Source organism: Haliotis asinina, chromosome 5, assembly GCF_037392515.1.
Source record: "Haliotis asinina isolate JCU_RB_2024 chromosome 5, JCU_Hal_asi_v2, whole genome shotgun sequence".
In the NCBI taxonomy this organism is placed as follows: Eukaryota; Metazoa; Mollusca; class Gastropoda; order Lepetellida; family Haliotidae; genus Haliotis; species Haliotis asinina.
The window spans coordinates 34,330,410-34,357,494 of record NC_090284.1 but is presented as its reverse complement, the minus strand read 5'-3'; the positions used below and the strand labels follow the sequence as shown (position 1 = coordinate 34,357,494).

Sequence of the window (27,085 nt, the reverse complement as noted above, 5' to 3'; positions counted from 1 at the left end):
CACCTGTAGCTGACTGTTACCATATACTATATACACCTGTAGCTGTTACCCTATATGCACCTGTAGCTGACTGTTACCCTATACTATGTGCCCCTGTAGCTGACTGTTACCCTGTACTATATACACCTGTAGCTGACTCTTACTCTATACTATATGCACCTGTAGCTGACTGTCACCCTATACTATATACACCTGTATCTGTTACCCTATACTATATACACCTGTAGCTGACTGTTACCCTATATGCCCCTGAAGCTGACTGTTTTTCTATACTATATGCACCTGTAACTGACTGTTACCCTATACTATATGCACCTGTAGCTGACTGTTTTTCTATACTATGTGCACCTGTAGCTGACTGTTTTTCTGTACTATGTGCACCTGTAGCTGACTGTTTTTCTATACTATGTGCACCTGTAGCTGACTGTTTTTCTATACTATATAGATGCACCTGTAGCTGACTTGTTTTTCTATACTATATAGATGCACCTGTAGCTGACTGTTTTTCTATACTATGTGCACCTGTAGCTGACTGTTTTTCTATACTATATAGATGCACCTGTAGCTGACTGTTTTTCTATACTATATAGATGCACCTGTAGCTGACTGTTTTTGTATACTAGATGCACCTGTAGCTGACTGTTTTTCTATACTATATGCCCCTGTAGCTGACTGTTTTTCTATATCATATGCACCTGTAGTTGACTGTTATGTTTTGCAACATAAATGCTGATGTGAATGTGAAAAGCCGATATCATTTCTCTTATTCTAAACATTTGCCTTCTTAGCCGTTTGAAACTGCAGATTACCTGATGAATTCATTTATCCTAAATTATGCATAATCATCATGCTACTGTGTATTTGGTGATGGTGAAAACAATTCCATGAAACTCACCTCTTGATACTTTGCCTCAACACTTGCCTTACTTGATCACTGATCACATGAGGTTGGATGTTAATGGAATCCCTTTGGCCCTGATTTGTTCACCTTGGATCTGTCAGCATCTTCTTGGAGAAATCTCCACCTCACATGAATCAAGTTTTGAAAAAATCATGTGATGATACTTTGCTACCATTTATGTATTCCCCATGATTAACTGGACTTAACCAGGGAGTTGTGCAGCTTGAGGATTTTGCTGAGTGGACTGTATCGTATGAGCTACTCCAATTGTATTGATTTCCTTTGAAGTTAGCACATTATTAGTATCAGTTGCTTCAAGTAACAAACAAGTGGATAGTTGTTTGGCCGTTTAATTACAATTGAGTTGATCTAAATGACGTAACAGTTGCTGCTCTCCCTGGCCTGATCGTGGACACCATTCTTGGGTGTCGTGCCTGAGGATTTGATGGGTCAACGAGTGCTGCACACTATGTTGATTTGACGTCAAAAGATGATGTTGCAACTGTCATATAACAACCAGATGGATTTAAGCTGGGTATGATGAAATTGTGTAGCTATTGTGATGCATGTAAGAAGGTATTTAGCTGTAATGATCAATAACGGTGATTACATGCTAGATATAAAAACAGTCTGTTGTGAGCACTAAATGTTAGAATTTGATTCATCTGATTTGCAGTTGAATTTTGATTCAACAGTATTTCACTGCAAGTCACTGTCGGGAGGCAGTGTGAAATAATGGTGTTGTAGTGGATTAAAAGTCACTGTCGATAGGCAGTGTGAAATAATGGTGTTGTAGTGGATTAAAAGTCACTGTCGATAGGCAGTGTGAAATAATGGTGTTGTAGTGGATTAAAAGTCACTGTCGATAGGCAGTGTGAAATAATGGTGTTGTAGTGGATTAAAAGTCACTGTCGATAGGCAGTGTGAAATAATGGTGTTGTAGTGGATTAAATGTCACTGTCGATAGGCAGTGTGAAATAATGGTGTTGTAGTAGATTACAAGTCACTGTTGATAGGCAGTGTGAAATAATGGTGTTGAGAGGCAGTGTGAAATAATGGTGTTGAGAGGCAGTGTGAAATAATGGTGTTGAGAGGCAGTGTGAAATAATGATGTTACTGTGGATTACAAGTCACTGTTGAGAGGCAGTGTGAAATAATGGTGTTGAGAGGCAGTGTGAAATAATGGTGTTGAGATGCAGTGTGAAATAATGATGTTACTGTGGATTACAAGTCACTGTTGAGAGGCAGTGTGAAATAATGGTGTTGAGAGGCAGTGTGAAATAATGGTGTTGAGAGGCAGTGTGAAATAATTGTGTTGAGAGGCAGTGTGAAATAATGATGTTACTGTGGATTACAAGTCACTGTTGAGAGGCAGTGTGAAATAATGGTGTTGAGAGGCAGTGTGAAATAATGGTGTTGAGAGGCAGTGTGAAATAATGATGTTGCAGTGGATTACATGTCACTTTTGAGAGGCAGTGTGAAATAATGGTGTTGAGAGGCAGTGTGAAATAATGGTGTTGAGAGGCAGTGTGAAATAATGATGTTGCAGTGGGTTACATGTCACTGTTGAGAGGTAGTGTGAAATAATGGTGTTGAGAGGCAGTGTGAAATAATGGTGTTGAGAGGCAGTGTGAAATAATGATGTTACTGTGGATTACAAGTCACTTTTGAGAGGCAGTGTGAAATAATGGTGTTGAGAGGCAGTGTGAAATAATGGTGTCGAGAGGCAGTGTAAAATAATGATGTTACTGTGGATTACATGTCACTTTTGAGAGGCAGTGTGAAATAATGGTGTTGAGAGGCAGTGTGAAATAATGATGTTGCAGTGGGTTACATGTCACTGTTGAGAGGTAGTGTGAAATAATGGTGTTGAGAGGCAGTGTAAAATAATGGTGTTGAGAGGCAGTGTGAAATAATGATGTTGCAGTGGGTTACATGTCACTGTTGAGAGGTAGTGTGAAATAATGGTGTTGAGAGGCAGTGTGAAATAATGGTGTTGAGAGGCAGTGTGAAATAATGATGTTGCAGTGGGTTACATGTCACTGTTGAGAGGTAACTTGCATATGAAGCAGTCATGTTTTATTGTCATTGTCATTCACAAAGACCACATTGCAAAATGAAATATACAAAAATAAAATGATTATAATGAATGATGTCTTCCTGGTGATGATTTCTTACTAATTTATTTTCATGAACTGCATCCTTATTTGGAAATAGTTCTCATGCATTTTAATTACAATGGGTGTGTGTTATCTCATTTTCTGCAATTCTGATTGGTTCTTGTGAATGCTATTTTTCAGTAACTGTTGGAAATTGAGTTACTTTTCAAAAGGGTATTTCCTGGTGACAAATGCATTCAATGTAATATTATTGTGACAATACATTTGTGTTTCATTTTGCATTTCCCACTTACAAAAGATAAACGCTTACCTGAATGAGACTGTGCCAAAAGTAAATTTTGCCATCAACTTAATGTGAATAGAGTTGAATTTTGTCACATATGTTAGGGCAAGAAATGTCACAATACAGAACAAAAATATGTGTACAGGTAGGGATATTCGGCGCTGAAGCTCCTTTGGAAAAAAAGAATATCTTAAATGGAGGAAAAATGTGGTTTGGCTGAATTGCATAAAAAAATGACAACATCGACATCACTATACAAATGTGTTTTTATACAGGCCAAAATAACACACCTCAGATGGTGTGTCTGCGTGTAAATCCATCAGCAAACTCATGTTTTTAGATTTAAAAAATGTCAAGGTACAGCATTTTGCCCACTGTTTATGGGCAACGTCTATGCAATTCTTATTAATGCAGGGGTTAAGCCACCCCATATCTTATAAATGACAGTGCATATACTAGTTAGGTTTCTGCCAGGCATTACAGCGGCAGAGATTGTTCCACAAATCAGAAACACTGTCTCAGTGACACCTCAGCTGCACATCAAAACCCTTTCCTGGTTCCCTGTGATAACATCCCCCTTCTCTGGGTATTGCATTAAGCACTTCCCTCTCTACATTCAAACTCACACAACTTGGAATAAACTTTCTGCACTGCACTAGCCTTGTTACTTGCTCAAATGTGAATGCAATACCAAATATGAAAGTTATCTGATATGATACAAAATAGTTTCAAACATAAATGTTATGTGATATGTGAACTTCTTTGACGTATGTGGATTCTGGAGTGTCAGTTCGAGACACTTGCTAATTGCTAAATAAATATGTGTTTGACATTTGTACACATCAGGTGGAGCTACATCATGGTAAATAGGCAAAAGCAGAGATGTTCATGCACATGTAAATTTAGTAATGTTTGAAAACTGAACCAAACCAGGAATAGCATTCAGTACTTTCTAATTATATGGATTGCCTGGATTATGGATTCCGTGCTTTTCTCGAAGAATAGTACTCACAGCCATGAGATTTTTATACCAAATGGGACACAGTACTTGTACTGCTGTTAATCACTCTTCAGTGTGCCTCGCCAGGTCGCCCTCGAGGACCAAAAATGCCATGACTGTAGTTTCAGTTGGTGCACATGTGATTAGATGTCACATGACAGTAAATTAGTGACATCTGCATGTCAGTATTACATTTATGTGAATGATATAAACCATTCGTCAATATCATACAGTTATTTTTATCATGCACATATCAGAAGAATTTTAGGCTCAAAGCCTTTTTATAGTCCCTCATATCTTGTCAGGACAAGATAATGTCTAGGAAATGGATGCTTTAACCGGACACCTTCCAACCAATACTTTGGTCAACAATCCAAAACAATCAGACAATCAAAGTTAGACAGATTGGATCACAGCTCCTCTTACACACATGAAAACTATCCTGCGACACTTCAAGTCAGCAGGATTCTCAAAAGGAGTTTCTTCAGCTGTTAAGCAGTCAGTGCTTCAGCATCTTCCTTAAATGAATTTAAGTGGTACCAGTTCCTGGAGATCCATATCGTCTGATTGTCTCAAATTTTATATTAAGGATGATATCCATTCTTTGCATTTCACCTGAGAAGGGTACTGCTTGGTTTGGGCATCTGTCCCACTTAGGAAGGAATTCATATTTGGAAGGATCCATTTCTTATCAAATTGTTACAATATGGACCATCATAGGCTTCACTACCAAGGCTCTCTGCTTGTTACCCTGTCTGTTTCAGCATAGCCTCTCTCTGGGGGAGAAAAATTGCCTCATGCCATGATATGACAGCCTTTAATATTGAACATGAAGTGTCACACAGAGATCTGACAACTAACTACTGGGGAAACTCACAACTCACTGGGTGAGCTTTCTATTTTACTCCAACATGACATTGATCATTGTGAACCTGGAACCAGTTCTTGCTGCTTTTGAAACTATGATTGGAAGCAGGTAACATTCAGTTGGGGATATCACTGTCTTCACATGTAATTGGACGGGATATAAACCTAAAATGACATCGTCATGAAGTATAACTGGAAGTGATGTCATAGTCTAAGCTATTTGTTTATTCAGCAACTCTTATTAGAATTATGTGTTTTATGATGGTCTTCCACACTTAGTTTAGTTTGGACACCCCTTGATTGCCATTTTCCTTAAACTTGTTTCTGAATTAAACTTCAATAAAAGTATTTGTGGGAGTTATCTTCCCAAACATAAAACATGGGAAGGCATGTTGGAATATCTGGGATAAGTATGGGTGGGCATCTCAAGTTAGAGGAATTCATAAGAACTGCTATGATTTTATGTTCCAGTTTTATGTGGACATGGAGACACTTGCTTCTATTGATGTGTAAATCTGAGCAACCACATCTGCTTAAACAACATTTCCTAGTATTTATCTAAGACCAGAGAATCTATACTACGCCAGATGGTTGCAAAAATTTCAAACCATCACCGAAATAAACAAAATGGAATAGTAGTTTGAAGGGAATTATCAAGCACACTAATGAAATGGGAACACACCTTGTTGTGCAAGGCTATTGTTTGAGAAGGTGCTTTAGGTGTGACTGGCCTTGGTTGATTCTGTTGATGGATCATCATCTGGTAACAACCATAGATCATCTGGTAACAACAGTTTCTCTTACATGTATAATGGACATGACAGAGCATGGTTTCAGATTTTATTGGTAGGGTATATTACTAGTAGGTATTAATAAACTGGGAGTGATGTTGAGGGCAAATTATGTTTTTATCGGCCCGGCATGTAATGCTGGGGGATATAGTCGACGCCTAATCTGTCCGTCCGTCCGTAATCATTTTGTTTCCGGAGCTTAACTCAGAAACTGTTCAATACATTTAGACCAAACTTGACAGATATAGTAATCTCAACCTTTTGCTATTTACAGAGTTTGGGCATTTTTATTGTTTTTGCTTTTCGATGGGACATTTTGGTGTTAGTCTAATGGTTGGGTGGGTTTCATATCTGGAGCAGAACTCAAAAACCATTCAACATTTTTCTGCATTCATATTTTTCATGAATTGCATGGAACCAATTCAAATTTGGTCTAAAACAACATTAAGTAAGTGTCAGATGATTTGTCCTTTCAAATATGTGGGCGCAGGGGAGATATGTCATCGTCTGATGACTCTTGTTACTATATGAAAATGTTGCATCTGAGGTACAAACATGGACTGATATTAGGTGTTGAGACCTTTGGACAATTCATCAAGATTGACTTTGACAGATAAAGATAGTTTGTAACTGATATTTCACACCTACTGCCCATGTTTGAATCTATTTGAAAACTGAAAACCAATTTAAGCATGCATATGTGCACTGATTTGCTCTCTCACTCACAGTGGACTCTTGAACTCACAAGAAATGAATGATATTGTGTCTGCATTTTTCAAGCTAAGAAATAGTAAGATAAACAACTATGGTGAGAGGACCAAACTTTGTATGAACGCCAGAGCAAGTCTTCCATTGTTTTAGTATGGTCCTTAATAAGTGAATGTACTCTAGCAAAGTGAAACTCAATTTTTTAAGTTATTTATTATTAAAATGATATTGCTAGGATTTGTGATGTTAACAGGGTTAGAACTGTGTGTGATTGCATCAGTGGAGCAGACTCTTATGGTGTCTGTGACTTGCAGCAGTTCACCAGATATCATGACAGCATAGACTCAAACACTTAGCATAGCACAGCATAGACTCAGTGTGGTGATGAGTGGATCCTCATAATGTAAGGGAACGCATGATGCTTAGGGCAATTCAAAATTTCTGTTTTCTAACTTCAGCGCCGTGTATTATCGTTTTAGTGAAGAGCAGTTCACTCAATCTCACCATAATGCTGTCTATGCACATGCACTACATGCTCCTAAAGCTACATGCACTTAGATTTACACGTGACATGTATGTGCACTGTCAAACACAACAGTTAGAAACATTGTGAAAATGGCGAGACAGTACTTAACTCTGGCACAGAAATTGGAGGCAGTTGGCATGATTAATGGTGGAAGCTCATTACAACAGGTTGCAACAACTTTTCACAAGTCTGTTAGCGTGATATCCAGACTTTGGAATCTCTGTAGAGCGACTGGTGACGTCAAAATGAGGCATGGTCGTGTACAGAAAAAGAAAACCACCCCACGCGATGACCAGACCCTACGCGTTACTGCTCTGCGAGACAGGTTCAAATCTTCCTCCAAAATCAATACGGAATTCAGGCGAAGAACAAACGTCAGAATTTTTTCATGTACAGTGCGTAATTATCTTAAATCGGCTGGTCTAAAAAGCCGCCGTCCTTTGGTTGGAATCAACATGACTGAGCAACACAAGCGCTTGAGACTGCAGTGGGCACAGAACCATGGAGGAAGAACCGTACGTCAATGGAGAAACACCATGTTTAGTGATGAAAGGAGGTACACACTAGACCATAATGACAGTCAAATTCGAGTTTGGAGACACGTTGGGGAACGTCACAGTGCCTGCACCATCAAACAGCATGATCGTTATGGAGGGGGCTCTGTTATGGTGTGGGGCGGGTTTACCTTTAACCACAAAACAGATCTTGTGAATGTTGATGGCAGGATAGCAGGTGTACGATATCGTGATGGGATCTTGAACCCGATTGTGATCCCCTTTGCGCATACAGCAGGTCGAATGTTCGAGTTCCAGCATGACAATGCTCGCCCTCACATTGCTCATGTTTGTTGGGACGGACTGAGGGCTGCAGGTGTACGGGTGTTGCAATGGCCGGCTAAAAGTCCTGACCTTAACCCCATCGAACATCTTTTGGATGTTCTTGGCCGCTATGTTCAGGACAGACCTGTTCAACCCAACAATTTGGATGAACTTTTCATGGCTCTCCAGGAAGAATGGCGTAGAATTCTGATTGGTACCATCCGTACACTCATTCGCAGCATGCCACGACGATGCCAAGCAGTTTTCCAGAGACAAGGGGGACACACCCGATATTGATTTTCATCACTTGACATAAACCTTTTCATCTGTATGAACTTTTCTCTCACTGATTCAAAGATTTAAAGTCAAAGATATTTCATGCGTTCCCTGAAATTTTTCCATGAGTATATAAATAAGCTCAAGCTGGTTTATGGATCAGTTGTGTATTGACTCATAGTACATAACCCATATATCTCAGTGCTGAGGAGTTCTGTTTTTAGTCAGGTTCTGTATGCTAACAACAGCAAGGAGACATCAAACACTGTTCTATCAATGTTTGTATCATCCACATCTTAGTGATAAACACATTTGCAGCTTCTAGCACACAAACTGAAGGCCTGTTGTCATGTCCAATGCACTAGTTGTGCGGCTGTTGTCATGTTCAATGCACTAGTTGTAGTGCTGTTGTCACGTCCAGTACACTAATTGTAGAGCTGTTGTCATGTCCAATGCACAAGTTGTAGTGCTGTTGTCACGTCCAGTGCACTAATTGTAGCGCCGTTGTCATGTCCAATGCACTAGTTGTATGGCTGTTGTCACATCAAATACACTAGTTGTATGGCTGTTGTCATGTCCAATACACTAGTTGTACAGTTGTTGTCATGTCCAGTACACTAGTTGTATGGCTGTTGTCATGTCCAGTCCACTAGTTGTACGGCTGTTGTCACATCTAATACACTAGTTGTATGGCTGTTGTCACATCTAATATACTGGTATTACATTCAGCTGAATATTTTGTTTAACTGACTTGTTTTGCACCCAAGCACACCTCTTCAGGACCCTCAGCACGAATTTGTATTGCACTGGAGAACATAACAATGTTAAGGCTGTATTGGGGCATTCATAAAATTGTTGTGATGGGGAAGCTTCTGTCTTTGCAGCTAGAACCTATTTAGCTCACACATAGATACACAGCAACACAATGATAGATTATGTCCATAAAACCTTAATATATAGCTGAGAAAAGTATCAATATATATATGAGATAGCAGACAATGTGACATCAGGGACAATATGACCAATGTTAAGAAGTGGACCCGTACAAGGTGTTAGTCAGTCAAAAGTCAGGTGGCACTTATCCCAGCCACCAGTCATGCTATGGCTTGTTCTGGCTGATTAGTGTCATTCCCTTTCCAGCCTGCATACTTGTAACCACCAGACAGACGACTTCACAGGTTAATATTTCAATATTGCTGACCAGCATTTGTTTACCAAGGCTTTGGTATACCACTTGATCTCCTGTTGACATCCATGCATCCATACAAAAGCTTGGCAAATAAATATCCGGCACAGCTTTGTGTATTTTGATGACTCTTGGATTTATTGGAATATTAATGATCTATCAATCTTGTATAATCTGTCAGATGTAGTTGATGGAGTCCAGTGTGTTGAAGCGCTGTTGTAAATACTATGCTGACACTGTGTCTGTATACCAAGTCCTTTCTGTTAACATGGTGATTTTCCGACCAATAACAGCTTGTGTTATATTTGTGTGACACTGATACATGTAATAGTCAGATTAAAGGGCAAGTTCATACAGCATTTTCTCAAACTGAATGAAATCATTTAAGATATTTTGAATTTTGAATTTAGTAAAACTCATACATTTAGCTCATATCTTAATGTTTGTAACCAAGAAAATGAATTACTTCACACGTGTGTTAGGTTGGTCACTGGGGATCCAGAAGTAGTGGAAAGAAGGTTACCAGGGTCACTGGTGGAGCCTGTTGGTGGTGTAAAGAAGGTTACCTGGGTCAGTGATGGAGTCAGTAGTGGTGTAGAGAAGGCTACCAGGGTCACTGGTGGAGCCAGTAGTGGTGTAAAGAAGGCTACCAGGGTCACTGGTGGAGCCAGTCGGTGGTGTAAAGAAGGTTACCAGCGTCAGTGGTGGAGCCAGTAGTGGTGTAAAGAAGGTTACCAGGGTCACTGGTGGAGCAAGTAGGTGGTGTAAAGATGGTTACCTGGGTCACTGGTGGAGTCAGTAGTGGTGTAAAGAAGGCTACCTGGGTCACTGGTGGAGCGAGTCAGTGGTGTAAAGAAGGCTACCTGGGTCACTGGTGGAGCTAGTCTGTGGTGTAAAGAAGGCTACCTGGGTCACTGGTGGAGCCAGTAGGTGGTGTAAAGAAGGCTACCTGGGTCACTGGTGGAGCCAGTAGGTGGTGCAAAGAAGGTTACCAGGGTCACTGGTGGAGCCAGTCGGTGGTGTAAAGAAGGTTACCAGGGTCACTGGTGGAGCCAGTCTGTGGTGTAAAGAAGGTTACCAGGGTCAGTGGTGGAGCCAGTCTGTGGTGTAAAGAAGGTTACCAGGGTCAGTGGTGGAGCCAGTAGTGGTGTAGAGAAGGTTACCAGGGTCACTGGTGGAGCCAGTCGGTGGTGTAAAGAGGGCTGCCAGGGTCACTGGTGGAGCCAGTCGGTGGTGTAAAGAAGGTTACTAGGGTCACTGGTGGAGCCAGTCTGTGGTGTAAAGAAGGCTACCTGGGTCACTGGTGGAGCCAGTCGGTGGTGTAAAGAAAGTTACCAGCGTCAGTGGTGGAGCCAGTCGGTGGTGTAAAGAAGGTTACTAGGGTCAGTGGTGGAGCCAGTCAGTGGTGTAAAGAAAGTTACCAGCGTCAGTGGTGGAGCCAGTCGGTGGTGTAAAGAAGGTTACTAGGGTCACTGGTGGAGCCAGTAGGTGGTGTAAAGAAGGCTACCTGGGTCACTGGTGGAGCCAGTCGGTGGTGTAAAGAAAGTTACCAGCGTCAGTGGTGGAGCCAGTCGGTGGTGTAAAGAAGGTTACTAGGGTCAGTGGTGGAGCCAGTCAGTGGTGTAAAGAAAGTTACCAGCGTCAGTGGTGGAGCCAGTCGGTGGTGTAAAGAAGGTTACTAGGGTCACTGGTGGAGCCAGTAGGTGGTCTAAAGAAGGCTACCTGGGTCACTGGTGGAGCCAGTCGGTGGTGTAAAGAAAGTTACCAGCGTCAGTGGTGGAGCCAGTCGGTGGTGTAAAGAAGGTTACTAGGGTCAGTGGTGGAGCCAGTCAGTGGTGTAAAGAAGGCTACCTGGGTCACTGGTGGAGCAAGTAGGTGATGTAAAGAGGGCTACCAGGGTCACTGGTGGAGCCAGTCGGTGGTGTAAAGAGGGCTACCAGGGTTAGTGGTAGAGCCAGTAGTGGTGTAAAGAGGATTACCTGTGTCATGAGTTTTCATAGAAAAAAAGTGAGAACAGATTATATGTTTCCTCTTAGCCAGTGGAGAAACCAATCTAAGTCTTCCGTTTATATTCTTCTTCAGAAATGAGGGTTTAAGATATTCAACCTCTATCAAAGACACAAAACTTGAAAAAGATGATCGATTCATACATACCAAGTGACATTTGCAAACAACAGATAAGGGATCAAAATAGTTAAAGGTCACATGCAAACAAAAAAACAAACATAATTAAAACACAATTATCACTTATTCATGACATATAAATTCATGCTTGTAAAAATTAATATAAACAAAATAATAAGTGTACAATGGCGATTCAAAAGTTCAATAGTTTGTACTTGGTCTTACTGCCCTCGAAATGAATGTGGGCACTCAAGTGTAAAGACGGCCTCCGATTGGCTGTTTCATTTGCTGATATGCTGAGGGCTCATTGTGTGTACAGAAAGATGACCTGTTTGATGGGCATTTTAGAAGTATGGCGAGCCACAAGAAAGTAAGATTCTTTACGGGTAACAATTTCTTTCATTGTACTTAAAGCGTTGTTTCAGTATGGATTGTCAAACTGTATACTGTTGTCAAACAAAATCATATACGCTAGAAGTTGATATCCATAAAGAATGAATATATAGACATGTTGGGTTTTGCAAATACATGTTCTCTGAATTAACATTCAATCCAATCAAAACTCATCTCAGTAGAGATGGTGAACTAATGTGTGGCTGGAAACTGTCATTCGTCCAAGTACAAAGCAGGACTTGAAACTGACAAGTGTTTGCAGTTTCCGTCAGATCCAGTCATCCGAGAAAAATGGATGTAGTTTGTTGGCAACCCACGGACAAAAAGGCATGTTATGTGTACAAGTATCACACCTGCCTAATTACATAATATAGCAGAGACAATTTATTTTGTTTATGGCGTATAGCCTGATAAGTGTTAAGTTCAAATTGCATGTGGTCAATGATTGAAGCTGTGTATTGCATATTGTCTTTAGCAGCAGGCAGGCAGACATATAGGTGTCAATAAACCAGACATTGTACTTTCTCTATGACAGAGGCTGCTTGCCACAATCAACATGGTTTTTTTTATGTAATGAGCAGATTATTTACTTGTTTGTGTACACAACCAAGATTAGACTACTGCTCACGACCTCATACTCTGGGCAGGCATACTGTTTCAAGGTCCATGAACTCATTCACTGCACATGTGTTATGGGCGCAGTGCAGCACAGCTGTTGAAACCACATTTTCCCCCAGTGCTGGTGGAAATTTAGTGAATCGTTTTTTTTTCATCAATGTTTTTTCAACTTTATAGGTTGAATTGGCATTTTTGATGATTTGTTTCCGTAAGTGCATACCGAAAGGTATGAGAATCTGAAAAGTTATGTTTTACATTGCACGTGACCTTTAAACAATAACATCTCCAAAGTTATGTTTTACGTTGCACGTGACCTTTAAAGAATAACACCTAAGTTATTCTCAGTAATCCTTCTTGAAAAACTGCTTGTAAATCTTCATAAAAATTTTTGACAGTTATGCAAAACAGAATGTAGCACAGATATTTAAATACAAAATACTTTACCTAATGTCCAAGTTAGAAATAGATATTTAAAATGCACTCTCTGGAAGCAGAGGTTAGGTTTGTCAACAGCATTCTGAAAAACTCAATGTTTTGAGTTCAGATTCAGTCATTGAACACCATTAACTATGAACCAATATTCACCACATTTTAATGGTTTGATGATAACAACATTGTATCATTATAACAAACAGAAATCCTTTCAAAAAGAAAAATATGCAAAGTTTTCTCTCTCTGCAGTTTGCCATTGCTTGAACATTGTCACAGTGTCCATTTTCACAAATGATGTAGGGACCGAGTTCATCCTAAAGAACCTCATGGTCAACTCCATGTTGTGGACCATTTTAGAACAAGGATCTGACTTCACCTTATCAGAATGCTTTGTGGTTGCAAGTTGTTGACTAGTTGACATCATTGCTGAAACTAGACAGCTTCTTTTAAACAGCAACTTGTCTTTTATAACAGGTTTGTTCCATGTGGGGAAGTCTAGAGATCTAGAGAAACACCCAAGAGAATGTTATGTGGATACATATTATCAAGTGATAAAAGGAATGCACTTATGTATTTTGCTGGTCTAGCTGTGAGGGTGCTTGAGTGGTTCTGACACATACTGAAGGAGGAGTTCCATGTGTGTATGTAATGTACCAACCAGCCTTTCCAGGTTTGTAACAGATAGACCAGTACCAACCAGCCTTCCCAGGTGTGTAACAGACAGACCAGTACCAGCCAGCCTTCCCAAGTGTGTAACATGCAGACCAGTACCAACCAGCCTTCTCAGATGTGTAACAGACAGATCTGTATTAACCAGCCTTCCCAGATGTGTAACAGAGAGACCTGAGCCAACCAGCTTTCCCAGGTGTGTAACAGACAGATCTGTATGAACTAGCCTTCCTAGATGTGTAACAGACAGACCAGTACCAACCAGGCTTCCCAGGTTTGTAACAGAGATCTGTATGAACCAGCCTTCCCTGGTGTGTAACAGAGAGACAGAGATCTCTTATCAACCAACTGCCAAAGTGTGTAACAGACAGACCTGTATCAACCAGATTTCCCATGTGTGTAACAGACAGGCTGGTATCAACCAACCTTCCCAGGTGTGAAATGGTAAGAAACCATTAAGAAATCTAACTGAGTAGTGTATAAATGTAAACAAGCCACATCCACTCACCCTTGGCAGTTGTGAGAGTGTAATCTCACAGTCATGCACTGTCATGTCCACTCACCCTTGTTACATGTGGCAAGTCTAATCTCACTGACATACACTGTCAGGTCTATTCACCATCTCCAGCCGTGAGAGTTTAACCTCATAGACCTGTGCTGTCCAATCCACTCACTCTCGTCAGATATGAGAACCTAGCATCTCTGACATGCTCAGTCACGTCCAGTCACCTTTGTCAGATGTGAGAGTCTAAGCTCTCTGACATGCTCTGTCACATCCACTTGCCCTCGTCAGATGTCATCAAGAAAGTCTAACAACTGATCTTATCCCCGCAGCGTGTTTAGTGGGAAGTGGGAGATACAGTATTATGCTCTGTCCGCCCGTACATATGTACGGATTGGAATATCTTAAGAAACATTTACTAGATTCTTTTCATGTTTGGTATCTTATCGTCTTATAAACCAATATCATCTTATTGGTTTAGTCTATTATACAGATGGTACCGCAGAGATGCACCAGGGCCTAGGAGCCCCTGAACTGCCACCTCAGCTTCCACAGCCACGAAAAAGAGTAAAATTTTGTGCAAATGTAGTCCTGGAAGACTAAGAGTGTCTCTACAAATTCCGCTGTTGAAAGTGCACTCAGTAAGAGATATTGCGGGTGCATGGATATAGAATTATGCCAGGAACCAAGCTATCGCACAAAGATCTGATCGGGTCGAAGAGGAAATACCACATATCGCAAGCCAGATGTACAAGAATCCAAGGTAGTGCAGACCCCAAGCCACAAACAAGGACAACTTCCGACACGACCGAAGTCTTCGAGACCCTGCTGGAGAAGTGTTCCTGCATCTTGTTCTCCAACCGAGAGACACAAATCCTGGAGCAATCGAGAGTGAATTAGTCTCAGTCAAATTTAGAGAAGTTGCAGGTAGTAAAACATTATAAATATTGCATGGAAATCAGGCAAGGATGTAAATATACTCTGCTCCCATGTAAATATATTCTGTTCACAGGAAAAACAGCTTTTTCAAGGTTATTGTCATGGTACCAGTTTCATCAGAATGTATGGTGAAGATGACCATTGAAAATGTGTATCCTACGCTGCTGACTGTAGCTGTATCTTCTGACTGTGTCTCCTCTGTGTTGTCCATATCATCTGCACTGCTGACCATATCTCCTGCACTGTTGATGGTATCTCCTGCACTTCTAACTGTATCTGCAGACTGTATCTCCTGCACTTCTGACTGTATCTGCAGACTGACTGTATCTCCTGCACTGCTGACTGTATCCCCTGCACTGTTGATGGCATCTTCTGCACTGTTGATTGCATCTAAGAACACACACATGAGTACACAGGCAAATGACCATGTGCATTGTATGGACTTTGTCAGTCCCTAGACAGGAGTCGGTGTGTGTTGAATTGAGTGAATTGAGTCATATTCCCCATCTATGTTGCAAGTTCTTTGGCATGAGTCATCTGATTACATCATGCCAGGTGAATTAGGACTCAGCCATCACAGTCATTGATCCAAGTCTTGGATGATCCTGTACTTCACAAATGGTCACATGCTTTGTTACAAGTTGACTATGAGGTTGATCTTCAAGTTAGTACTCGTGTTGTGACGGATATCCCTGTGTCATGCATTTCAATGACTTTATTTCTCTGAAATTGCTGCCATGTCAAGAAAAGTTAGGTTTTAGTCCTGCTGTTGTTCATATCATTTCAGAAAAATATAGTGTAAATACTCCAGTTATGCCCCAAGGTGCTTGGTCCATAGCCATTAAGATATTGCAAGTGCACTCCAGTATACTAGGCTATGATTAACTGTTTGAACCAACAAAATATAATTACCCATGGATCAATTAATTAATGCTCATGACTGTGTTTGCCATCAATACTAAATAACTGTAGCAACATGTTACCATTCAGTAACAGCATGCCTGTACTGGTGGAGTGGACCTGTACCACAAATGCAAGGATAGGCTGCTGAAGGCTGCTTGAGGAGTAGAAGCCCTAGTTTCATTATGGAGTTAAGAGGTCTTTGATCTGGGTGGATTGTCTTTGTGATATCTTTGTAGACTTAGTTACAGCATCAATGTTCATTCACCGCAGACTGAAAGCGGAATCAAAGGTACTAGCAGGCTAAACGCTGGAAGTTTGATGTTGCAGGGCTGGCACTGGCTAACATAAGGTTGGGTACCTAACAAATTACCAATGGCCACTAAATACATGGCTATATGATACATGACACATGGCCACTTACTGCACAGATGATACATGACTATATGATACAAGACACATGGCCACTTACTGCACAGATGATACATGGTTGGGTGATACAAGACACATGGCCACTTACTGCACAGATGATACATGGTTAGGTGATACAAGACACATGGCCACTTACTGCACAGATGATACATGGTTGGGTGATACATGACACATGGCCACTTACTGCACAGATGATACATGGTTGGGTGACACATGACACATGGCCACTTACTGCACAGATGATACATGGTTGGGTGACACATGGCCACTTACTGCACAGATGATACATGGTTGGGTGATACATGACACATGGCCACTTACTGCACAGATGATACATGGTTGGGTGATACAAGACACATGACCACTTACTGCACAGATGATACATGGTTGGGTGATACATGACACATGGCCACTTACTGCACAGATGATACATGGTTGGGTGACACATGACCACTTACTGCACAGATGATACATGGTTGGGTGATACATGACACATGGCCACTTACTGCACAGATGATACATGGTTGGGTGACACATGACCACTTACTGCACAGATGATACATGGTTAGGTGATACATGACACATGGCCACTTACTGCACAGATGATACATGGTTGGGTGATACAAGACACATGACCACTTACTGCACAGATGATACATGGTTGGGTGATACAAGACACATGGCCACTTACTGCACAGATGATACATGGTTGGGTGACACATGACCACTTACTGCACAGATGATATATGGTTGGGTGATACATGACACATGGCCACTTACTGCACAGATGATACATGGTTGGATGACACATGACATGGTCACTTACTGCACAGATGATACATGGTTAGGTGATACAGGACACATGGCCACTTACTGCACAGATGATACATGGTTGGGTGATACAGGACACATGGCCACTTACTGCACAGATGATACATGGTTAGGTGATACAGGACACATGGCCACTTACTGCACAGATGATACATGGTTGGGTGATACAAGACACATGGCCACTTACTGCACAGATGATACATGACTATATGATACAAGACACATGGCCACTTACTGCACAGATGATACATGGTTGGGTGATACATGACACTATACATGTAACTATTCCTCTCCAGCTGAAACTACACAGTTAAGTTTGGACCAAAAATAGCAGTTGTGTTATATTCCAAGACAACACATCAAGTAGCTTTAATTATGCATAATTAGGAAGAACCCAAATGTCAAAGATTCTTTTTCCAATAATTCAGATTGCTAATTTTGTCGTGATTTTGAGTTTTTTATATTGAATAAACACTTTTCCTTGAGAGATACTGATAATTACAGCTAAAATCTATTTGTTTTAGGGTTTTTTGTAAAGCAACTTTTACTGCATTATAAAATTTGTACTAGTTTTTTGTTTGTAATTTTTCCTAAGTTTTACTTTACAAACTTTCATCTATTCACAAGAAATAATAGGCCATAACAATCGACCATTATTTTCATTTTTATACCCCCAGCCTGTAAAGCAATGGGGATATAGTTAATGCCTTGTCCGTCCATCCATCCGTCCACTCATCCGTAAACATTTTCTTTCCGGAGTTTAACTCAGAAACTGTTCAATATTTTTAGAACAGATAATCTGAACCTATGTTTGTGCCTTTCGCTATTTACAGATTATTGGCATTTTTATTGTTTTAGTTTTTCCATGGAATGTTTTAGTCTTAGTCTAATGGTGGGGTGGGCTTCGTTTCCGGAGCAGAACTCAAAAACTGTTTAATAAGTTTCAGCAAAACTGCCTTTTGCAGGTTTTTGTGATTTATTATATTCTCAGTTTCCATGGAAGCTTGTTGGACTTAGTCTCAAAATGGAGGGATGGGCTTTGTTTCCGGAAAAGAACTCAGAAACCATTCAATATTTTTCTTCAAAACTTGGTAGATATATCAGTCAGAACCTAAAGTGGTGCCTTGTGCTATTTACAGGTTTTTGTGAAACGTTTCGTACTTAGTCTCAAAATGGACGGCTGGGCTTTGTTTCCGGAGCAGAACAGTCTCAAAATGGACGACTTATCTTCGTTTCTGGAGCAGAACTCAAAAACTTCTTAATATCTTTCAGCAAAACTATGTGTTGCAGACCCCAAAGTGGTGCCTGTTGCTGTTTACAAATATATGACATGTATATTTTTCATGAATTCCATGGAAGCAGTTCAAACATAGTCTAAAAAGACATTAAGTAACTGTCCTTAATGTCATATGGCATCTTCTGATGACTCTTGTTCCAACTTGTTTTACAATAGAAAAAGCACCTGTTTTAAATATAGGCAGTCATCCTAATCAAAGTGCATCTAAATTTCAGTGTTTCAGTGATGTTTTCATTTCTGAAATGTCAAATGTTTGTTCTATTATATGAAGAAGGGTTTGTTTTCGAAAGAGATTAATATTTCATATCAGACAAAATTAATTGGTAAAAATACAGGGTGGGGCTTATTTCATGCACAGATTTATAATTTCTTTAAAATTACTAGAACCAAAATCAGATTTATTTTTGTGGATAATCTGGAAATTGGACATTTTGTAAGATGTGCTTGCTAACCCTCGTACCAGTGCTTAGTACTTGTTCTCTGATTGACATGAAAAGCATACATATCTATTGTTGACATTTCAGTCTACCAAATTAGACTTGAAAACAATGTTTAACATCTTCTTTTATGCATCTATTGAAACTTCTTGTGACAATCAATATGACACTTGCATGACGACATTACATTAATGTCTGTGAAATAGTTTGTCACAGTTATGGTCAGTCATTTTGTTCAGTCGTTTATGTTTTGAATAAACTGGGTATGGTTTAGTGAGAAGATGTGAAATCCACCAACATACCCACAATACTCTGTACATGTGACGTGATGTTATAGCAATGTGTTATTTTCAGTCACGTCCTTGAAGACATTTTGGCTTGTATTCAAGTGGGTTTTATTAACTGTTTTATTTTGAGAGGATTCGTGTATTAGTGATGTTCTTCTTCAAACCATCATTATTGATTTTATATCCTTTCATAGGAGAGAGATGTTGAAGGATGGTTTGAGTTGTCCAGCATTGTCAGCCAGAAAATATGCATGTTCTCGAGAACGTCATGTGTTTGTATTGATTGTTTGTAGAACCAGATATAATCTGAAGAGGTAACCTTGATGTGTTAAGTCTTGCATGTTAACACTTGACAACATAAGATATAGGCATGCTTGACAGAATGTAACTATTCCTGTTTTGGATTCAATATGTTTAGGAGACAATGGCAGCCAACACCATGCACCAGAGCAGGGGACTTTATCTTGGCTACTGAGTCAAGATGATGTCACGCTTCAGTTTCCAAGCTGAAACTATGATTCAAGTCAAAATCTGTATACAAAGCAGTTTGATGTGAAACAATCAAGCAGCAAAGAAGTGTGTATTTAACAATTTATCTTAAGTTAACTAATTGTACAAAAAGTAGAAATCCTGCCAAGAAAGAGTGAGAGTGGCAGTACAGTACAATGGTATTTATAAATTACTTATAGCAATACAGACAGTGTTGCTAACATTACCTCGGTTGCAGCAGTAGTCAACCTGCCACAATACGCCAAGGCTGGGAATCCTAGGTAGCCAGTCATCTTCACACATTGGCTGATCTTCATGAGGTGTCAGATGTAATGTGAAATGACTGAGACAAAAGTACTGGAATATCCTGAATGCTCAAGGAGCTTTACTCTTATATTACTATATATTACTATAGATAAAGCAATCTTGTAGATGAGTCGAGGTCTTGACTGTTCTAATCAGAGTGAGAATGTTACATTATGTATGTAAGTTTAACGACCAACCTCAGTTCATCCCCTTGATATCCCCCCGGCATGTATATCCCCGGGGATATAGTTGACACCTCGTCTGTGTGCCCGTCCGTCCGTCATACCGTAATCATTTTTTTTTTTGTAGCATAACTCAGGAAACGTCCAATATTTTTAAAGCAAACTTGATAGATATAATAGTCTCAATCTATAGTTGTGCCTTTTGCTATTTACAGAGTTTTGGCATTTTTATTTTTTTTTGTTTTTCCATGGAACATTTTGGTGTTGGTCTAATGGTGGGGTGGGCTTCGTTTCCGGAGCAGAGCACAAAACTGTTCTATATTTTTCTGCAAAACTTGGTAGATATATCAATCAGAACCTGAAGTTGTGCTTTTTGCTATTTGCGTATTTTTGTGATTTATTATTTTCTCGGTTTCCATGGAAACGTTTCCGACTTTGTCTCAAAATGGGCTTTGTTTCCAGAGGAGAACTCAAAAACCATTCAATATTTTTCTGCAAAACTTGTTACATACATCAGTGACAAGTACATGTATGTAGCTTAAAAGTCTCAAAAGTGAGGGGTCCGTTTCGTTTCCGGAGCACGCCTCAAAAACTTTGTAATATTGGTCAGCAAAAATTGTTAGATATGTGTGGCAGATCCCAAAGTGGTGCGTTTCCAATTTACAGGTTTTTGTGATTTATTATTTTTTCCGTTTCCATGGAAATGTTTTGGACTTAGTCTCAATATGGACAAATGGGCTTCATTTTTGGAGCAGAACTCAAAAACCATTCAAAATTTTTCTGCAAAACTTGGCAGATAAGTGTGGCAGACCCCAAAGTGGTGCCTTTTGCTATTTACAGGTTCTTGTGATTTCTTATTTTTCCGGTTTCAATGGAAATGTTTTGGAGCAGAACTCAAAAACCATTCAATATTTTTCTGCAAAACTTGTTACATATATCAGTCAGAACCTAAAGTGGTGCCTTTTGGTACTTACAGGTTTTTGCGATGTATCATTTTCTCTGTTTCCATGGAAATGTTTCGTACTTAGTCTCAAAATGGATGGATGGGATTCGTTTCTGGAGCAGAACACAAAATCTGGTCTTTATTTTTCTGCAAAACTTGGTAGATATACCAATCAGAAGCTAAAATGGTGCTTTTTGCTATTTACTGTTTTTTGTGATTTCTTATTATCTTGGTTTCCATGGAAACAATTTAGACTTTGTCTCAAAAGTCCAGAGCACATCTCAAAAAGTTCCTAATATCTGTCAGCAAAACTTGGTAGATATATGTGGCACACTCCAAAGTGGTGCCTTTTGCTATTTACAGGTTTTTGTGATCTATAATTTTCTGGGTTTCCATGGAAACGTTTCGGACTTAGTCTTAGAATGGAGGGATGGGTTTCATTTCTGGAGCACAGCTCAAAAACTTCTAAATATCTTTGTGCAATACTTGGCAGATATGTAGGGGAGACCCTAAAGCGGTACCTTTTGCTATTTGCAGATTTTTGTCATTTATCATTTTCCCAGTTTCAATGGAAACGTTTAGGACTTAGTCTCAAAATGGAGGGATGGGCTTCGTTTTCTGAGCACAACTCAGTGGCTCACAGGCAGCTAGGGTTTTCCAGGGTAATTATGTCTCATTGCATTGAGCATGCTAAAGTACTAGGATACAAGCATTTTGTAAATGTCCAATATTGTATATGTATTTATTGAAACTCTTTAAAACCCTTAATGGTAATAATGCTAAAATAATGTGCAAATATGGTATTGTTGGAGCATTGCTATAAGCACAGGCTTGTTTAACAGTAAAGGTTATGGATCTTGATTATTTTGCTATCAGTTTGTTTGAACCTCACAGTAACCTCTCCAAGGACACTTGTTATGTTAACTACTACATCAAATGACAGATAAACACACATATGTCAAAAGTGGTTGTGTCATTCATTAAATAAGAATAAAAAATGAACTCTGCAAGTTGTAGAGCATTGATGAACAGTTGTTCAAAATACCTTGACAGAAAAACTACTGGCATTCATCTTTTATGGTATTTTCATCAAAATGAACTCGATGACTCACTAATATAACGCCATATTTTTCCCAGTGTGTATCTGAAGCAAACTGTTCAGTTAGGGTAATGTTATGACTCCAGTAGTGGAGTCAGACACACAGTCACATATGTTTACCGGACTAAAGTAGGCCAACAACACATGCCTGCAGCTTCCTAATGGAAATTTGTTCTTTCTCAACAAATATGGCTGATTCTGGTTTTTTTTATAGGGCAGTTAAAGTAATTGAAGAGCCAGATTTCTTACACATCATGTGCATTGGAATGAGATTTGTAATGAAGACAGCTGTAGAATGTTATCTCTTCACAAACAAGGCAGGTGTGTGCCTCCAAGTGCAATTATAGGCTGCCAAGAGTCAGTCTTAACACGACCTGATCATGCACATTGAGAGCTAGTCACAGCACCTGTGTGGAGAATTTAAACCAGCTGCTCTGCACTTAAGGCGCTGTAGAATTCATCACAACAGTGGGTATTAAAGGTTAAGGTAATACACAGCACAATGTGAAAGCTGTTTTATTTAGCCGTTATTGGTGGATATGTTTGATTAAAGTCTTGAGAGTCATTGACAACATGTATGTCATTTGCACAAGATACATGCGATCTAAAAATTGTCATTTAAGAGAATAAATAAATAATATCTTGAATCTTAAATTAATTTTGGAAATTCTTCAAATTTGCAAGATATATGAACAGTTAAAGAACTAAGTCTGCTATGAAGAAGTCATTTTAAATCATTTGCAAAATCGATTTTCTTATTTTCTTCTCTCCAGATTGAATGTAATCAGAGCTTTGACCATGATACATTATACAGTGATTGTTCATTTGCTTGTCGATTCTGAAAGTGAATCATTTTGATTCAACTCAAAACTTCCTAAAGAACTAGTAGAATTCCTCATGCATGCCCTCACCAAAGGCGATGTCGTCCAGTGTTTTAGAGGGGTGGCCTTGTGGCCTTGTAATTAGAATAACTGGGTTCACACGCACAGAGAGAGAGAAAGAGAGACAGACAGAGCTGTATAAGGGCAATAATGTTCAAGGTGATGGTAAATAAATTTTATCTTACTATCATTCAATAATGGCAATTCTTTAGGGTTTTGATTGAATTTGACTCTTGCTGCCACACTTTGTTTTGGAAACATTTCATGATAATTGTTTTTGAGAATAACACAGCATGCATGGCTCCTTCATAGCTTTAGAAAATTGTGCGGACACTTTGTCATGAGACAGGTCATCAAATGTCTGGTATTTAGTGACAAAGATGGATTTGCTGTAGCTTATTGGTACTTGTTATCCTCAGGCAGGGTTGAAATTAAAAATATTTTATCCATGTAAACTCAGGTCAAAGTGAAGGTCATTTGTACTGTACATTTTCTCATTTAAGTCAAATGTAATAACTTGTTTTGGTAACTGAAGCAAGGGAGACTACAACCCTTAACATTTGGCTCTTTTTTTGATAGATGTCCCAAATAGCACATGACTCCATGACCTCCACAGACCTTTGCACTTTAATGTAGTTTTAAGTATGCTTTTCTGATTAAGACTGACTAATCAAAAGATGTTAAAATCTCATGGAATGTGTGTTACTAAATTCTGGATAAAATATCCAGAAACAACAGTGGGAAGAATGTTGATGAGATTGAACACATAGTATCTGAAACTGTTATTTTTTCATGAATAATGTGTTCTTAAATTGCATTATTTTATTGTGGTTTTATCTATATTTCAGATAATAATAACCAAAGGCATATAGCAATTTAGTAAGTTACCAGATACTTGCCACACACTGAAAAGTCATGGCTGATTCTTGCTGTGGTCTTGCTGTTTCTATCACAACACAGTTTGGCATGAAAGTCAGGCTTTGAAATTAACGCTTTGAGGTAGCAAATGTGCTATTTAAAATCCTATTTTCCTACCTGATAGTAAAACACGGTGGCAAGAACTTGCTACCTGGTATTTTTTAGTGAAACAGCTTACGTTCATCAATTAGACGTCATTTTCCAAGGATAAATCTCCACTTGACTGTAAATGTAGACTGCCGATAGATACCCTTAAGCATGAACTTGGAATGCTTCAAGTTTGAGGATCACATCAGGATGTTGATAGGTACTTCAACTGTCATCAATAAAACATTTCAATAACATCTTTTAATAACCCAAGTTCTGAAAGTCATACAGACTGCTGCAAGGACCATTGGATACAGTTTGATTCATGTAAAATCTAAGTGATGTGAATACCTGTTAAGTGTTTTGCAGAGGCATGTTGCTGTTACATATGCTGTATGTGGTGTAGCACTGTCATGTTGAAAGAGGCTGTTTATATACCATATCAGCTCAACAGAGTGCAGCTTTAAGATTTTAACATGCAGCCATGAAACTGCCTTGGATGTGCACCAGGTGTATTTTGCTAGTGTGGTAGATTACTACTCGCATCTTTACCCTGCCAGCACTAAATCAGATGATATCCCATGTGTGACAAAACATTTGAGGAGGTGAACATGCGTGACACCACTTGTATCAGTTTTAAACCAATGCCTGTGGCTGTCTGGTCAGATACCCTTCACGTTCCTGGAACTGATGCTACTGTTGTGGTGGATCAGATTTTCCAACAGGGACAGACAATCTTGACAATTTTCATAGAAGCAATGGTGAGTCTGAGGTGGTATTAAATAGCTCACAGTGATTCATCTGCTTCCGGTTGTCCACCAGCATCCAACTCTTTCAGTTCTTCTTGCCATAACTTTGCAGTTGAACAATTAATAAGATATGTGTTTTGGTAGCCAGAGCCTGAAAGTTTTATGGCTTATTAATGCCAAGCTGCTCACATGATGTTGGTGTTTTTGTCATTCCTGCATGTTGGTATCACCCACAGTGACAGTTTCATACAAAGTGACTTACAGTTGGACACTGTTATGAGAACAAACTCATCCCTGTCTCCCCTTGTATCCCAGTATGTCCTTTGTTTAGTCATCATGTTGCAGATGTGGCAAACTTATTGACACCTGGGAAGTACTCACTGAGACCCCTTCACCTTCCTCACAGACGAACTTTTTCAGTGTAATTGTAATGCAACATATGTCATATTTGGGATTTCACTTCCTCAGTAAAGTGAAATCCCAAATACGACATATGTTACATTTGACCACTTCCTAAATGGCATCGTGTAATCATAGCTTTCAGCCGTGGGAGCCATGCCAATTCACACTTGTCAGAGGGGTACACAAAGTACGCAGTCTAGACTACCAGTTGTCCGACTTTCATTTTTGTGGAAGTCGCATTGGCTGAGCGGGTAAGGCGGCTGACTTTGTGTGCTGGGGATTAGGTGCCTGACTCTGAGGGTGCGGGTTCGAATCTCGGATGGGACTCAACCAAAAAAGCACTAGAATTTGTGCTTTACTGAGGAAGTGAAATCCCAAATATGACATATGTTGCATTTGACCACTTCCTAAATGGCATCGTGTAATTGTAATGCTTAACATGTCACTTATTGATAAGTATCCTCTTTATATGAAGATCATTATCACCGATGCATATTTCATTTTAAGAAGCATATTTGGGATTGTGTGTTATATTTCAGGATCCTCGTTTCAACAGTGATATTGATGTCCAGATGGCGTACAAGACCAGAAGTATCCTGTGTATGGCCATCAAGGATAGCGACGGAGAGGTCATTGGGGTAGCACAGGCCATTAACAAAATCAGTGTCCGAGATGAACCTTTTGATGAACATGATGAGAAGGTGAGATGATGTAAAGTTTTGTTTGGTATTTTAATGCTTGGGTAAAATTGTGACGAGACATAATTCAGCACCAAACATTATCAGTATAGCTTTTGTAGACGTGTACAGTCATATCATAGGTGGCATCTAGGACACTTATTTTTAAATTTTTAATTTTGTTGTTGTTGTATTCAAAGAAAAGAGTAGTATGTAATTGAATAGCAGTTGCAACATAGATTCATACTTCCTATTGATCTACTGTAGCCTAAGGTCAGTTTGATAGTGTTTAGATGCCATTGTGAATGTGTGTTGGGGGGGGGGGATGCTGCATTGATAAATAATGAAATCAATATGAAAAATATGCATATTAGTTAAAGAAGAGAAATGTATTTGTCTAGACAGTTTCGAGATGTTTCTTACCTGTCTAGTCATTCAGCTGTCAGATGTTCATGGAGCAGTTATGACGTTTACTGAGTGTAGCAGCATCTTTGCTTAGGATAACCCTGTAACACAAGCTTTTAATTATCAGTTGCCTAACAACCAGTTACAGTGGTTCTGAAATTTATGTGACCTTTTGCTTACCAACATATCTTTCTTAGAAAGGTTGGAAGATGTTTGTGACATATTCTGAAATATCTTGCCTCAATTACTCATCTCTGATTTTAAGTACAAATGCACAAGGTAATCATTGAAAAAAAAATTAATATATATAAGATACACTTTTGATATTTGTGTAATGGAGGTGTTGAAGAATGGTGGCTGTTTGGAGAAAGTTCATGGGATTTACCATATGTATCTAAAGAAGGCATATGAAGATCCCAGCACAGCAGAAATTGTGATGGTATTATAGAACATAACATAGTGTTGGTAAGTTACCAATATGCAGGTGTAGCTATAACCTGTAAATCAGACATAGATGTATTGCTGACAGGTGTAGCTATAACCTATAAAGTACACATAGATGTATTGCTGACAGGTGTAGCTATAACCTGTAAATCAGACATAGATGTAT

General features: G+C 39.4%; 1 protein-coding gene across 2 annotated transcripts in view; it reads left to right on the top strand.

The window, feature by feature from the left end:
• Positions 1–27,085, top strand: part of LOC137284152 (dual 3',5'-cyclic-AMP and -GMP phosphodiesterase 11-like) — a 112,016-nt gene that overhangs the window by 33,670 nt on the left and 51,261 nt on the right. For both annotated transcript variants that reach the window (XM_067815841.1, XM_067815843.1), the window contains exon 2: positions 25,933–26,094. In XM_067815841.1, coding sequence (XP_067671942.1) covers positions 25,933–26,094 — 162 coding nt within the window. The remainder of the gene's footprint in view (positions 1–25,932; positions 26,095–27,085) is intronic.